Source organism: Candida jiufengensis (genome assembly GCF_024610255.1).
Source record: "Candida jiufengensis strain CBS 10846 chromosome Unknown scaffold8, whole genome shotgun sequence".
Taxonomy (NCBI): Eukaryota; Fungi; Ascomycota; class Pichiomycetes; order Serinales; family Debaryomycetaceae; genus Lodderomyces; species Lodderomyces jiufengensis.
Window position 1 is genome coordinate 655,974 of NW_026261555.1, and position 13,524 is coordinate 669,497.

Here is a 13,524-nt window from a genome sequence, read left to right on the forward strand (position 1 = left end):
AAATAGAATATACATAACATACATACTAAAAATTTATTAAATTAATTTTACATAACTTTTTTTTTCACTTCTTTTTTAATTATCCTTTTCATTTACTTTCTACTAAATATTCACTAAATATTCATTAATAATTCATCATTATAATATAACTATTTGGTATAATTTTTCATTATCATAATTCATCATTTCAATCTATTTTTTTGATTCCAATCATATTAAAATCATTCTTTTACTTATTCATTTACATTAATTAATATGTTTGGATCAAATAATAGTACCAATAACAATCATAACAATTTACCACCAAATTCTCCTTTATTTCCACCACTGCAATTAATTAATCATAATGATTTGAGTACAAATTTACAATCATCACCAACTACAACTACCAACAATAATCAAAATATATTTATACCAACTTTACCTGATAAACCAACAACAGCAACTTCATCATTACAAGTTTATATAATACCTTCAGAAAAAAATTTATTTGTTCAAGGTTTTGATCAACATGAATATAGTTCAAGACCTCCAACTATATTAAGAGGTTCATTATTTATAAGAATTTTAAAACCAAGTAAAATTAAAAGTATAACTTTAACTTTTAAAGGTATTCAAAGAACTGAATGGCCTGAAGGTATACCTCCTAAAAAAAATACATATAATGAAATTAATGATATTATAACTCATACTTGGCCATTTTTTAATTCAACAAATAATATAAATTTACCAAATAATGGAGCTGATTTTTATATTGAAAAAAATGGTACACAACATGGAAATGATGTTGAATTAAGTGCTGTTCGATCAAATACCCCACCTCCAAGAAGAGTTTCAAGTAACTCATTAAGTGTTAATGGAACTTCATCAAATCAAGATAATTTTTTTACAAGAAATCTATCACCAAGTTTTATAAGAAGATCAAAATCTCCATCAATTGGGTCAGTTGATGCAATGACTGAATTAACTACAGTTGTATCTCCAAATAATACAAGTGATTCAAGTATGAATTTTGCACCTGGTGATTATTTATATAATTTTGAACATCCATTACCACCATCAATTCCAGAGACATGTAATGTTACATTTGGATCGACTGCATATAATTTGGAAGTATCTATACAAAGACCTGGTACTTTCAAATCAAATTTAAATGGGAAATTACCAATTAACATTGTTAGAACACCATCAGAATTAAATTTAGAAGAAAATGAATCAATAGTGATATCAAGAGATTGGGAAGATCAAATAAGATATGATATAGTTATTGGAGCAAAATCAGTTGTATTAGACTCATATTTACCATTAGCTTTTAGATTTGTACCATTATGGGGAAAAGTTGCATTACATAGAATAAGAATTTATTTAACTGAAAATTTAGAATATTATTGTAATAATAAAAAAGTTCATAGAATGGAACCTCCAAAAAAATATCTTTTATTGGAACATAAAGCTATAAAGGGGAGGTCATTATTACAAAAGAATCCTCAAGATACCTCTAATGTGGGGTTAGATCAATATGATGAAGATATTTTACCAAAAGAATTAGAATTTCAATTATTTGTACCCCAAGATATAACTGGAAAGACAAATTGTAATATTCATCCAGATACTTCGTATGAAAATATACAATCTCATCATTGGATTAAGATTTGTTTAAGAATAAGTAAAAATGATCCTGAAAACCCATCAAAGAGGAAACATTATGAAATATCAATTGATTCTCCATTACATGTATTATCTCCATTGGCTGCTCATGGAAATACATTATTGCCTGCATATGATGATTTAGTTAGAAATGGAGATGTTCAACAAACAACAACCCCATTGGATTCTCCATTATCACCTGAGGTTACTCCCATAGAACATAATCATAGTAATAGTAATAGTACATCCAATTTAAGATCCAGGTTTAATACTGCAACAAGATCGAGATCAAGATCTTCTAGCGTTATAAATCAAGATAATTCACAAACTTCATCGACTATAGAATTCCAACATATTAATTCAACTGTTCACCAAGGAGTTATTGAAAGAGATGCAGATATGCATTTAGAAGCCAACTTATACAAACCAAAAGATGAATCTATAATTACGGCAATAAATTCACCACAAGCAAAACCTCATCCAGAAACTTTTACATCACCATTATCATCACCTATTCAAAGACCAATACATCTTATAAGAAAACCATCAACTGCTCCTCCACCATTTGTAGAACCACCTCAAAAAATGTCATTACATCCTCCAGCTTATAGAGAAAGAGATGAAGGGTCTTTAAGTTTATCACCATTAAGAATAGATGAAGAAAATTTTAATTATGTCAATCCATTACATACTCCAGCATCACCACCTTCAACAACTCAATTCAATAATATAGATACAAACACTCCAGTTCGTGATTTATTAATTCAACAATTAAATGGGTCAACTAATCATGAATCACCACCACAACCTATTGAAACTAGAGATTCTATCCCAAATATTTCATTACCTGAAATATCAATAAATAATAATAATGAACAATCAAACTTGAAATTACCAGAAGAAGATATAGCAGATGATCCAACATCGCCAATTTCTCCAATGTTAGCACCAAAGACATTCAATAATAATCGTAGAAAATCAAAAATATTTGAAAATCCTGAAAATGAATCATTATCAGTATCACCACCAAAACATCATAATTTAAGAAGAAGATCATCAACATCATCATCGTTAGATTCAACAAATTCATTTGAATTACCAATAGATCAAACATTACCACTACTAAACTTATCAACATCATCAGTTGCACCATCATCGAAACCACAACATGTACAAGATATAATATATTCAGAAGAAAGAAATCAATCTATTTCATCATCGATATATGATTTATCTTATAGGAAACCTTCTACATACACAAAACCAAAAGATTTAACTACTGAACCATTAGATTATGAATTCACTAAACTTAAGAATTTAAAAAATTTAAGAAATCCAAGATTAAATAAACATTATCAATATGAAGAAGAAGAAGAAGAAGATATAAGTAATTTAACAATCCCACAACCTACAAGTCCACAAACACAACATAAAAAATCATTTGGAGTTATAGATACTTCTACATCAAGTGGATCTGAAGAAAATGAAATTGAAGGTTCAAGTTTAAGTTCAACTGAAATAGTAAATACTGATACTGGTAGAAATGGGAATTATAATTTAAATAGTAGAAATAGTGGTTCAACTTCAAAATTTCAAAATCATCATCATCATAATAATAATGTTCCGGGTTTTAATATTGATTATGTTATAGATAATTAAGTAATTCTACAATTTAAATAAAGCATTTTAGTCAATAAAAAAAAAAGACAAGGCATTTCATTTTATACTAAATTATCTTAAATAACTTTTTATTTTTTTTTTATGTACTCTACTTGTGTTCACCACCTTTAGTATCAATAATATCTCCATTTTCAGCTTGTTTTAAATCTCCCAACCATTCATATAAAACAGCTAAATCACGATTAGCAATATCAGGTCTTTCACAAGCTTTATCATACCAATGTCTACCAACATCACCTAAAAATAAAAATCTACCAAATTTTTCTGCAGAAGTAGTAGCCAAAACTACATCTTTTCTAGTTAATTTTGTAATAAATCCACCATTATAATTAACATCAGCTGGTAAATTTGCATCTGGATAAACTCCTGGTATAGGACAATTATCAACTGATGCCCAAGATTTACCAGTTGATACAGCAACTAATTTTGCATAATTTTGTAAATTTAATCCAAAAGTTTTAGCTAATTGAAAAGAATCTGCAACTGCTATATTAGTAATAGCTAAAAGATAATTATTTGATAATTTTGCTGCTAATCCAGTACCATGTTTTGAACCACATGGGAAAATATTTTTTCCCATTTTATTTAATAATGTAGTTAATGCTGGTGATACATCTGAAATAGTATCTCTACTTAACATAAATGATAATGAAGCTTTTCTTGCACCTGCTACACCACCACTTACTGGAGCATCAATAAAATCAAATTCTGGAATAGTTTCTTTAACATATTTATGAATTTCTTGAGAAGTTGGAATATCAATTGTTGAAGAATCTATTATAGTTGTTTTATATTCTGGTGAATAACCATTTTGTTTATAAGAAGTAATAATTTCTTCAACTACTGATTTTACATGTTTTCCTTCGGGAACCATAGTTACAATAAAATCTAATTGTCCATCAACATCAGTTGTAAATGAAGATAATGTAGGTAATTTAGTTAATTTTAAAGAATTTGTTGGATTTTCTTCTGTTACTCCTAAAACAAATTTATCAGTAGCTTCTGGTACTGAATCATATACATATAATTGATCATCTTGTTCTAAATTATTATATATATGTTTAGCCATATGTTGACCCATTTGTCCTAATCCTACAAATCCATAATTTACTAAATTTGTTGAAGTAGTTGAAAATTGTCTTGTTGTAGTTGTTTTAAGGGTATTTAATGAAATTCTGTACATTTTGTTTTAAAATGGGAATAGTTATATTATTATAATTAATGAAATGGTGGTTGTTGAAATTAAAAGAAATTTCAAGCTTATATTATTTTTTGGAAATTATATTATTATTATATATTAAATTTAAATTTATTAATATGTGTTTTAATTTTTCATCAATTATAAATTTAAAATTTTTAACCGGCATTAGAATGAAAATAAATTACAATAGTTCTATTTATGAAAGAGGTATTAATTAAATTCAATGCAATTGACGTTCTATGGCTTAAATATTATTCCTATGTCGGTTACATTCTTCACATTAGTTTGTTTTTTATTGTATTATTGTTCAAATTTTAGTGTATAAATTTTTTTATTTTTCCCCATAAAATTAGAGTGTGACTTTTTTTATAATTTTTGTATTGAAAATTTTTCAATGAAAAATACGAAATCTAAATTGATCATCAGTTATTTACAATACAGAGATAATCCTTTGTTATAATTACTTGTCATAAATTCACAATTCATGAACTCTCTACATCAAGTTATGAAGCAACATTTGTACTCTCCTTTTGTTTGTTGTTACTATATTTGTTCTTGTATTAATAATAAGTCTTATAATATTTACCCCAGATTTCAAATAAATTTAGGTCTCCACGGTTATAACTGGATAATCACCGGAATTGGTAGCTTTGACAAAAAAATTAATTGGTAGCTTCGTTTTGAAAAAGTGGGGATAGAACAATATTCAAAAAATTTAGGCTATAATGATCTACAATTTTATGGTATTGTTTAGGGAAAATTGTTCAAATGAAAGACTAGAATCGTGTGACCGTAGTACGTTTTCCCCCTAAGGCTTGACTGATAGAAACCGTCGAAGAAACTTTTGCATTCTATAAATTTGATGTGATCTTATATTAGCGGCTTTATACAAACTATTATAGTCTTTTAAATTAGTTGTAAGGATTGTAAAATTTACTTATTTATTTTAGCATCCAATTTGAGCATGATCTTATATACCTTTCATTTGTAAGAGTGTTTAACACTCACAACATTCGCTTGTACCCGCCACATGAAATGTTTTGTCAACTTCTTACATTCTTTATTAAAACTAAACCACTATCGGAATAATATGGGTATTGATTGAATGTACAGTAAGTAACAATTGTGTGCTTTTGTGTAATGTTTTGAAACAAGAAAAAGCAATTAATAAACTTTGTTGAAGTATTGGTTGTTGATGATCCACTTATTGATGATTTTTTATTTGATATTGAAACTGATGTAGTTGATTGATTAATTAGTTTTTTTGGTATAAGTTCATAAGTTCTTTTTTCTAAAACTAGTTGACCCAAGTTTACTCGTTGAAATATTTATGTTTGCTAGATAAGCTTTTCTTTTTTTCCTCAAGGTTACGTAGGTTTTGTAATTGTATCTGGTATTTTTGCCATTAATATTGATAATTTCTCTTTTCATTGCCATGATTGCAATATTATTTTGTAGGCAAAGTACTGGTAAAATCTTAGTTGAAACACTGACAATGACTAATTAAATAAATTGCAAATAGCTTTTTCTGCAAAAAATTACAATAATTGGGTTCTCAAAGTAGATTTCTGACGAATAATTGAGGTTCGACTAAAATAAATGGTTGTGCTTTTCCTCTTCGTATCTTAAAGCAGTGAAAAATCAATTTTCTCATCTTTGAAAGATTTAATATGTCCTTTGATGTATATCTGAAAATGATTTGTCTAAATACATTACATTAATTGAACTTTCTTCTATTACGGTGGATGAAGATTTGAAGATCTATGCAAAAGAATAGACGTCTCGGTCGGCATTTGCAGTTCGTATAGTAATCCATAATGAGTCTTAGGCGACCAATGCAACGCAAATTTTTTTAAAACTACGAATATCAAAATGACTTGGTACCTGAGATCCGGAAAAAACTTATAGTGATAGCTTTGACTTTGACCTTCCCAAAAGCTTCATTGTGTTGGTCGACAGGGTTATATAAGTCTTACATGATTTGAAAGATATGAAATTTTAATTAGCCAAAAGGACGATAAAGTATAGAACTTATAAATATTTTTAGAAAATAAATTTTAAAACCAATGGTTCATTATTTCTAATTTGGGTTTGTTCGTTCGGAAGTAGTGAATGGCTACTCAAAGTTAGATTACTTATTTTGTTTTATGCCTGATTATTTTCAGTTAACAATCGGTAGATATTATCACCCTAAGACCAATCACGTAAAAAAGATTACAAGCAAAATGTGGCATATTACTAAGATTTTGCGAGATAATGTTCATTGTTTTGAGGTGGTTCAAAAAACTCGACTCTAATACATATAGCATCTCAGAATTGATTGGCACGCCGCGAATTGATTGTTGTTAAAACTGACTAAACACTTGATAACTTGAAAACGACTTTAAGTTTAATTTAAAAAAGGTAGACCAATTAAACAATAACCTACGTATTTTTACAGTTTGAAATGAAACACTACTCTAGATTAACCTTTATTACGCGTATTTTAGAAACTTAATGAAATTTTCATTTGACGGTTTTTCTGTAATTTCATGTTTCATTTAAGTTAAATTTTAGTTTACATATCACTATTTATCCCTAGTTACATCATAATTAGTATGTAAAGAACAATTGTTTACTTTATTATGCATAATTATCAAATTAAATTTCTATTGTTTTTTTCTAATTAAAATTTTAAAATCCAAATTGGACACTTAATGTGAAAATTTGGAATTTATTGAAAAAATTATAAATACTGTTGAAAATCCTTTTTAAACTAATAGCTAATTGACCTGTCAAACTCAATCAAAAACTAATTTACCTATCAATTAATTAAAAATGGACGGACTTCTTAACAAAGCTAAAGAATTATCAAAAAATGTCGATCAAAAAGACTTGAAAGACGCTTATGACACTTATAACAAGACTGATGGTTCATTACAAGATAAAGGAAAAGCCGTTTATGAAAATTACAATAAATCACATTCATCTTCAGATGCAACAAAAACTGATACTAAAACTGATTCAAAAACTGAAACTGAAACTGAATCAAAATAAACTTGAGTTAAACAATCATGTGCTCAATTGTTAATAAAGGTTAATAGTACTAATAAATAATTTTAATAATAGATACCAGATACCATTAATGTAGGTATTCCTCTTTTGATTGGAGTTGATTGTATGAAATTATACGTGTAGTTGTCTTTCTAAAACAGTTACACATTTTGTCCAACATACACGGAATGTCGTGACAATAACGAGTAATGAGATTAAAAAGCGAATTGATCAAAAAATAACTCGACTCTATTACCACTAAGTTATTGTATTATATTGTATCGCTAACAATTTACATTTTACTAAAAAACTCCGTTCTGGTTTAGAATATTATAATTAATAAAATTCGCTAATTCAATACAATTTTTTTCAAAATATATTCCTTATCGTAAATTCATAACACAAAACAGTTTTGATTCGTATAAATTTATTTCAATTAGTCTTAATTCCATTCAAAACCTTGAAAAAATATTACTAATTAAACTCCTAAACTTTGTCAGAAAGTCATCAAAATGGTCGAATTCTCATCATCACAATCCATAGAGCCGAAAAAGTATAACGTACCAAAACCCAGTCCAGCATATTATCCTAGTAAAGGGTCCAAAGTGTATGCAAATAAAGACCTTTACAAATCAATTCATGAATCATCAAAAACATTAGTATCAAAACATAGATGTGAAAAAAGAAATGGATTAGCAGTAAAAATACCAGCAAAGTCAATAATTAGATTAACTACCCCTGAAGGTCCACAAGTTTGTGATTTAAATATATGGAATCAACATGATAAAAGAGAAAGATTATGGATATCAAGAACTGCTCAATTGCATAGTTATCATGTTTCTACTTATGATAGATTATGGCTGAATTTACCGTTTTTGAGACCTTTGGTTACTATTACTGGAGATTCTTTAGGTCCAAGAAGAGATGAATGGGGTGGAAGAATTCATGGTATGTTCAATTAAATTTAACTTTGTTTAGCTGAATTTAGTATGTACTAACTTTTGTTTTATAAGATTGTCTTGGAACTAGGTGTGATCCATACGTTGATAGACTTTTAAGTGGTGAACATAATGATGATCATTGTCATTCAAATTTATATAGAGCAATTAAACCATTTGGATTAGATGAATTTGATGTTCATGATGTTTTAAATGTTTTTCAAGTTACTGGATTACTGGAAGAATCAGATCAATATTTTATGGAAACTTGTCCTTCTACATCCCAGGATTATTTTGAAATGTTTGCAGAAATTGATTTATTAATTGGTATTAGTGCATGTCCTGGTGGAGATTTATCAATGTGGGAATTTGGAGAAACTGATGATACAAAACTGAAAATGGAAGATTGTTGTAGACCATTAGAGATTGAAATTTATAAAATTGATGATGAAACAGAGGTTTTGAAAGATTGGGAAGCTCCTAAATGTGTTGATTATAAAGGTAATCATGGACTTAAAGATTAAGTATAACTAGAACTTCAAGTAGAATTTTTGAATTAAAACTTATGTCTATATTAATGTACTATCATGCTCTACTTTTTATTCTTTCTTCTTCTCTTCCTCAATTCTCTTCAAATGTTTTTCATATTTAGTATACTGATTCAAAGTACTAGGTGAAGGAAACCAAGAATCAAAATTAAACCAACTCAACACCAATATTAAAGATAATTCACTAACTAATACAATTGAACTTTGAAAAGTGGCAGGAAATTCATTCCAACACCATTCATGTACAAACCATAATGGAACACCAACGTACCATTGTAAGCTTAATTGTAACAAAGCAGGTAATGACCATGCGTACCAACTTAAAAATTGATAATGTAATGATCTTGAAAATAAAACACCTATTAAATTAGTTATTGACATTATATAAAAAATGATTTGTGGTGCTATTAATTTGTTTAAAAATATGTTATTGTTTGAAATTGTTGAATACGGTTTAAAAGCATCTTTGATTAGTTGGTATATGGACTTATCTATGATTTTTCTATTTAAAAATCTGGTGAATGTGAAGAATAATAAAACCAAAACGTGTAATACTAGTAAGATGTTTGAAAAATTTGTTGACAAGAATGTTTCTTCTGGTAAAAATTTCCAATTAACTGTCCATTCATATAAAAAAGATCTTCCAAAATTAAAACTTTGACTCAAATAATTCCATCTTATAAGTTTAGCATCATCATCAGAAAACATCAATACCAAGAATTTCCAACCAATCATAATTTGAACTAATGGAATAACAGCAATAAGAACCAAGAATTTAATTAAGTTCTCATCATTTAAAAAATAAATCACAAGTAATAATCCAGGTAAATATAATAATGCATTCATCTTAATGGATAATGCAATACTATATAAATCACAAGCAATAAAACTTAATAAAAAACTTAAATCAAACCAAGATGAACCCATAACTTGATCTCTAATGTGTCCAGTTTTAGAATTTCTAAATTTTTTATAAGATACTTGTTTGAGTACAGCCGCTTGTTGTAATAATATTATAACTCCCAATATAGCCAACGTTGTAAAAACATCATTAAATAATCTTAAAACGTATATGGAAATTAATCTTTTACTTGCTAATAATAACCAAATACACCATGGTTGAATATCCCAAATTTGTGAATATATAAATGATATAAATAATACAGTAGTTGTGAAAACATATCCGAAAATTTTTTGAGCTTCAGGAATAGAATCTCCACAAATCCATTGTAAATGTTGATAAATATATATGAAACCAGCTGGATAAACTATTGGACCAGAATCTCCATATATTTTAGAATAATTTATTTCTCCATTGCTAACTTTTTCAACTTGTTGTAAATATGTAGTATAATCAATTTCCGTATATTTAATTTTAGCAATTACGATTTTAGTTATAATTGATGATAAACAAATTGCTATTGGATATGTAAATCTTGAAACTTCAGGGCTAATTATTAAACCTTGTATTGCTTCTTGTATATCTTTTAGTATGTTTTTTAATGTGAATTCTGGTTTTGGTTCTTGCTTCGCGCCAGTCGGTGTAGTTGGTGGAGGTGGCATTGAGGTTTGTTTGTGGTTGCAATTACTTGTTTAAAGTAATCTTTGCTTCTGTCTTGTTAGATGTAATATATTTAGGATAAGTTGAAAAGTATAGTGATCTCAAATTTAACACAAAAATGCTTGAACTATGAAGTTTATAACATACAATATCATGGAGAATAATTTACGAATGAAGCTTAAAGAAGAAGTCAGTTTTTAAACTTAGAAAATCTATGCTTTCATTATATGAATCTATCAAATAACCTATTTTTGTTTCTTTTTCAAAATTCTAATAACATCACGTCTACGTCTTTTAAATTCCCTTGAAAATTCCCCACGATTAGACCAAAACCATTTTTCATAATCTGTTTCATCTTCATTACCATTATTAATTGAATCACCTTCTTTTAAAGTAGGTAATTGAAATTTTGAAGGATCAAAGTTTTGAATATTACCAATTTTACTAAATTGTGATTGAGTACTTAAAAAAGGTGATTCAAAATGTGGCCAAAATAATCCAACGTCTTTTGATTTTTTAAGAATGTGATCTTGTTGCTCTTGTTGTTCTTGTTGTTCTTGTTGGTGTTGTTTTTGGATTTGTTTTAGTAATTGGTCTTGATCTTCTGATGGTTTTGTGGTGTCTATGTCTTCGTCATCTTCTGATAATGCTAATTTGAATCCATTAGATTCTTGATCATTTATGTTTGTTGTTGTTGAAGTTGTTGTTGTTGGATTGAATAGTGATCTGAGTGTTTCTGTATTGCTTGTTGTTTTGTTGCTGGTTGAGTTTGAGCCAAAAGTTGGTATAAATTCTTCTTCTTCCTCTTCTTCTTGTTCATCTTCCTCTACTTTTCTTGTGAGTTCTGCTTTCTCTCCTTCTTTTTCTTCGTCTGCTTCTTCTGATTCTTCTGATTCTATTTCCTCTGATCTCTCTTCTTCTTCTTCTTCTGATTCCTCTGAACTTTCTTCTGATATTTCTTTCTCTGATTTCTTGTTTTCAGCTACCTTTGCTTCATTGTCTTGATCCTGTATTTCCTCTTCTTTATTTATTTCTTCATCCTCTACAATTTCTGTATCATCATCCTCTGACACTCTATTAGGTTTTAAAGTATCAAAATCCAAATCATTACCTTCATCATCTTCATCATAATATATTTCTTTTTGCGGTACGAAAGAAATTTCACCACTTGATTGAATAACATCATTAAAATTTGTGAGTTTCTTAATTTGTTTTTGTGGTTGTTCTTCATCATCACTTTCCTCATTTGCTTTACCTTCAATTTCATAATCATAATGTTTAACTTTTTTCCTCCCCTTTGAATCAATTTCAATATCATCTTGTACAATCCCGTTATCTTCTTCAATTTCAATTGGTTTTGTAAAATCATAATTTGATAATATGGAAGCTAATACTGATTTGTTTTTAATTAATTCTGTATCTTCTGATTCAACATGAGAAGGTAGTGGTTGTTGCATGTCGAGAGGAATTGCGGTATCTTTACCATAATTTAAAGCTTGTTTACCATTTATACCACAAGAAGTTTCAATTATATGATCATAACCACTTTTCCAATTTCCATTATCATATTTAAAAGTTAAATCTCTAACTGTTTTATTTTGATCAAACCCCCATAATTTAGTTTTATAAAATTTAAATTGCTTTAATTCACCATTTATTAATATTCTTAAAGTTTGTGATCTTAATTGAAGTTCTTTTCTTGGTGTTTTTCTATGAACTGCCTTTTGTACTGAATGGGATTTACCATTCGAATATTTGTAGTAAAGTGAATTTAATGTTGATCCGTATGATGTTGAACCGTTAAGTCTTGTTGTTGGTGGGACGTTTTTTGTATTTGCTGATTTGTTTTGATATATGTGTTCTGATTTTGAATATATAGGAGTTGATAATGGTGCAGTTGAAATTGATGAAGTAATTGAGTTTGTAGGGTACTTGTTCTGAGATTCTTCTATTCTTTTAGCTCTTGAAGCTACTATTTGTGATTGTTTTATTTGGTTTTCAAGATCTTTTGGTGTATCTTTTATAATTTTAAATCTTTCTTTGAAATCAGGTTTGGCTAAATTAATACTTAATTTTAATCCCATGAAAACTACTCCATTAAGGGAGTTTTTAAATTTTTCAAATTCTTTGTTGGTGGTTTCTATTGTTATGAATGCAAAATATTTTAATTCTAATGGTTTTGTATGAAATTCAAATGGTTTTATGATATTAAAATTGAATTTATTGAATCGTGATTCTAGTAGGTTTGAGTTTTCTTTTAGCTTTGGTGATATGTTACCTATATGTATTCGTAGTTGTTTAGTTTCTGACTCTGATGACATTGTAATGAGTTGATTGTTGTGATATTTCTTAGTTTATAATTTTGGTTGTAAAAAAATCTGTATATATGAGATGATACAAAAAATAAATTTTGGAGTACAAAAACTCGTACAAATTTGAAACACAGCTTATCATCAACAAATCAAGAAATGACAATCAAATAATGTCAAGTTTAGAGGATGAAGTGAATAATACATGGCATGAATTATATGATAATTTTGTTGAGAAGAATAATTTGAAGAAAGATAAAGAAGTATTGAAACAAAGAAAAGCACAACAGCAGCCTTCAATAGAAGATCAAAATGATACAGTTGATATTGATCTTTCATCAGATCTACCAAATTTAAGTAAATTAATTGAGTCACAAACAATTGAAGATCAAGAAAAATTAAGCAATGAACTTAAAAATGCAATCATAAAATTTTATTGGGCTGGATTTCAATTGAGGAAAGATATAGAGAAATCTGTTACTTAAAAAGAACTAAGGTGAAGTATCGAAGTCAAAGTAAAGCCAAAGTCATTGCTAATTACTGGTCAATTTAGATTAATGTTTATATAAGAAGTAAGAATAAATACTTTTACAAAGTGTATCTGATA

General features: G+C 27.8%; 7 protein-coding genes across 7 annotated transcripts; 4 read left to right on the top strand and 3 right to left on the bottom strand. All coding sequences in view use genetic code 12, as the record gives it.

Moving 5' to 3' along the window:
• Positions 1–255: 255 nt before the first annotated feature.
• KGF54_000584 (uncharacterized protein) lies at positions 256–3,306 on the top strand (the record flags this gene model as incomplete). Its single annotated transcript, XM_051766512.1, has 1 exon — positions 256–3,306. One exon carries the CDS (start codon positions 256–258, stop codon positions 3,304–3,306), a length of 3,051 nt encoding a protein of 1,016 aa, XP_051622573.1.
• A 109-nt stretch (positions 3,307–3,415) lies between these two features.
• On the bottom strand, positions 3,416–4,510 carry HPD1 (Hpd1p; the record flags this gene model as incomplete). Its single annotated transcript, XM_051766513.1, has 1 exon — positions 3,416–4,510. One exon carries the CDS (start codon positions 4,508–4,510, stop codon positions 3,416–3,418), a length of 1,095 nt encoding a protein of 364 aa, XP_051622574.1.
• A 2,835-nt stretch (positions 4,511–7,345) lies between these two features.
• Positions 7,346–7,564, top strand: KGF54_000586 (uncharacterized protein; the record flags this gene model as incomplete). The annotated part of the gene is made up of 1 exon (XM_051766514.1): positions 7,346–7,564. The coding sequence occupies one exon, from the start codon at positions 7,346–7,348 to the stop codon at positions 7,562–7,564; it is 219 nt and encodes a 72-aa protein (XP_051622575.1).
• A 509-nt stretch (positions 7,565–8,073) lies between these two features.
• KGF54_000587 (urea carboxylase-associated family protein) lies at positions 8,074–9,023 on the top strand (the record flags this gene model as incomplete). The annotated part of the gene is made up of 2 exons (XM_051766515.1): positions 8,074–8,509; positions 8,575–9,023. 2 exons carry the CDS (start codon positions 8,074–8,076, stop codon positions 9,021–9,023), a joined length of 885 nt encoding a protein of 294 aa, XP_051622576.1.
• Positions 9,024–9,098: 75 nt separating this feature from the next.
• Positions 9,099–10,610, bottom strand: KGF54_000588 (dolichyl-P-Man:Man(5)GlcNAc(2)-PP-dolichol alpha-1,3-mannosyltransferase; the record flags this gene model as incomplete). The annotated part of the gene is made up of 1 exon (XM_051766516.1): positions 9,099–10,610. One exon carries the CDS (start codon positions 10,608–10,610, stop codon positions 9,099–9,101), a length of 1,512 nt encoding a protein of 503 aa, XP_051622577.1.
• A 243-nt stretch (positions 10,611–10,853) lies between these two features.
• Positions 10,854–12,929, bottom strand: NOP8 (Nop8p; the record flags this gene model as incomplete). The annotated part of the gene is made up of 1 exon (XM_051766517.1): positions 10,854–12,929. The coding sequence occupies one exon, from the start codon at positions 12,927–12,929 to the stop codon at positions 10,854–10,856; it is 2,076 nt and encodes a 691-aa protein (XP_051622578.1).
• Positions 12,930–13,090: 161 nt separating this feature from the next.
• KGF54_000590 (uncharacterized protein) lies at positions 13,091–13,402 on the top strand (the record flags this gene model as incomplete). Its single annotated transcript, XM_051766519.1, has 1 exon — positions 13,091–13,402. One exon carries the CDS (start codon positions 13,091–13,093, stop codon positions 13,400–13,402), a length of 312 nt encoding a protein of 103 aa, XP_051622579.1.
• Between the last annotated feature and the right edge of the window lie 122 nt (positions 13,403–13,524).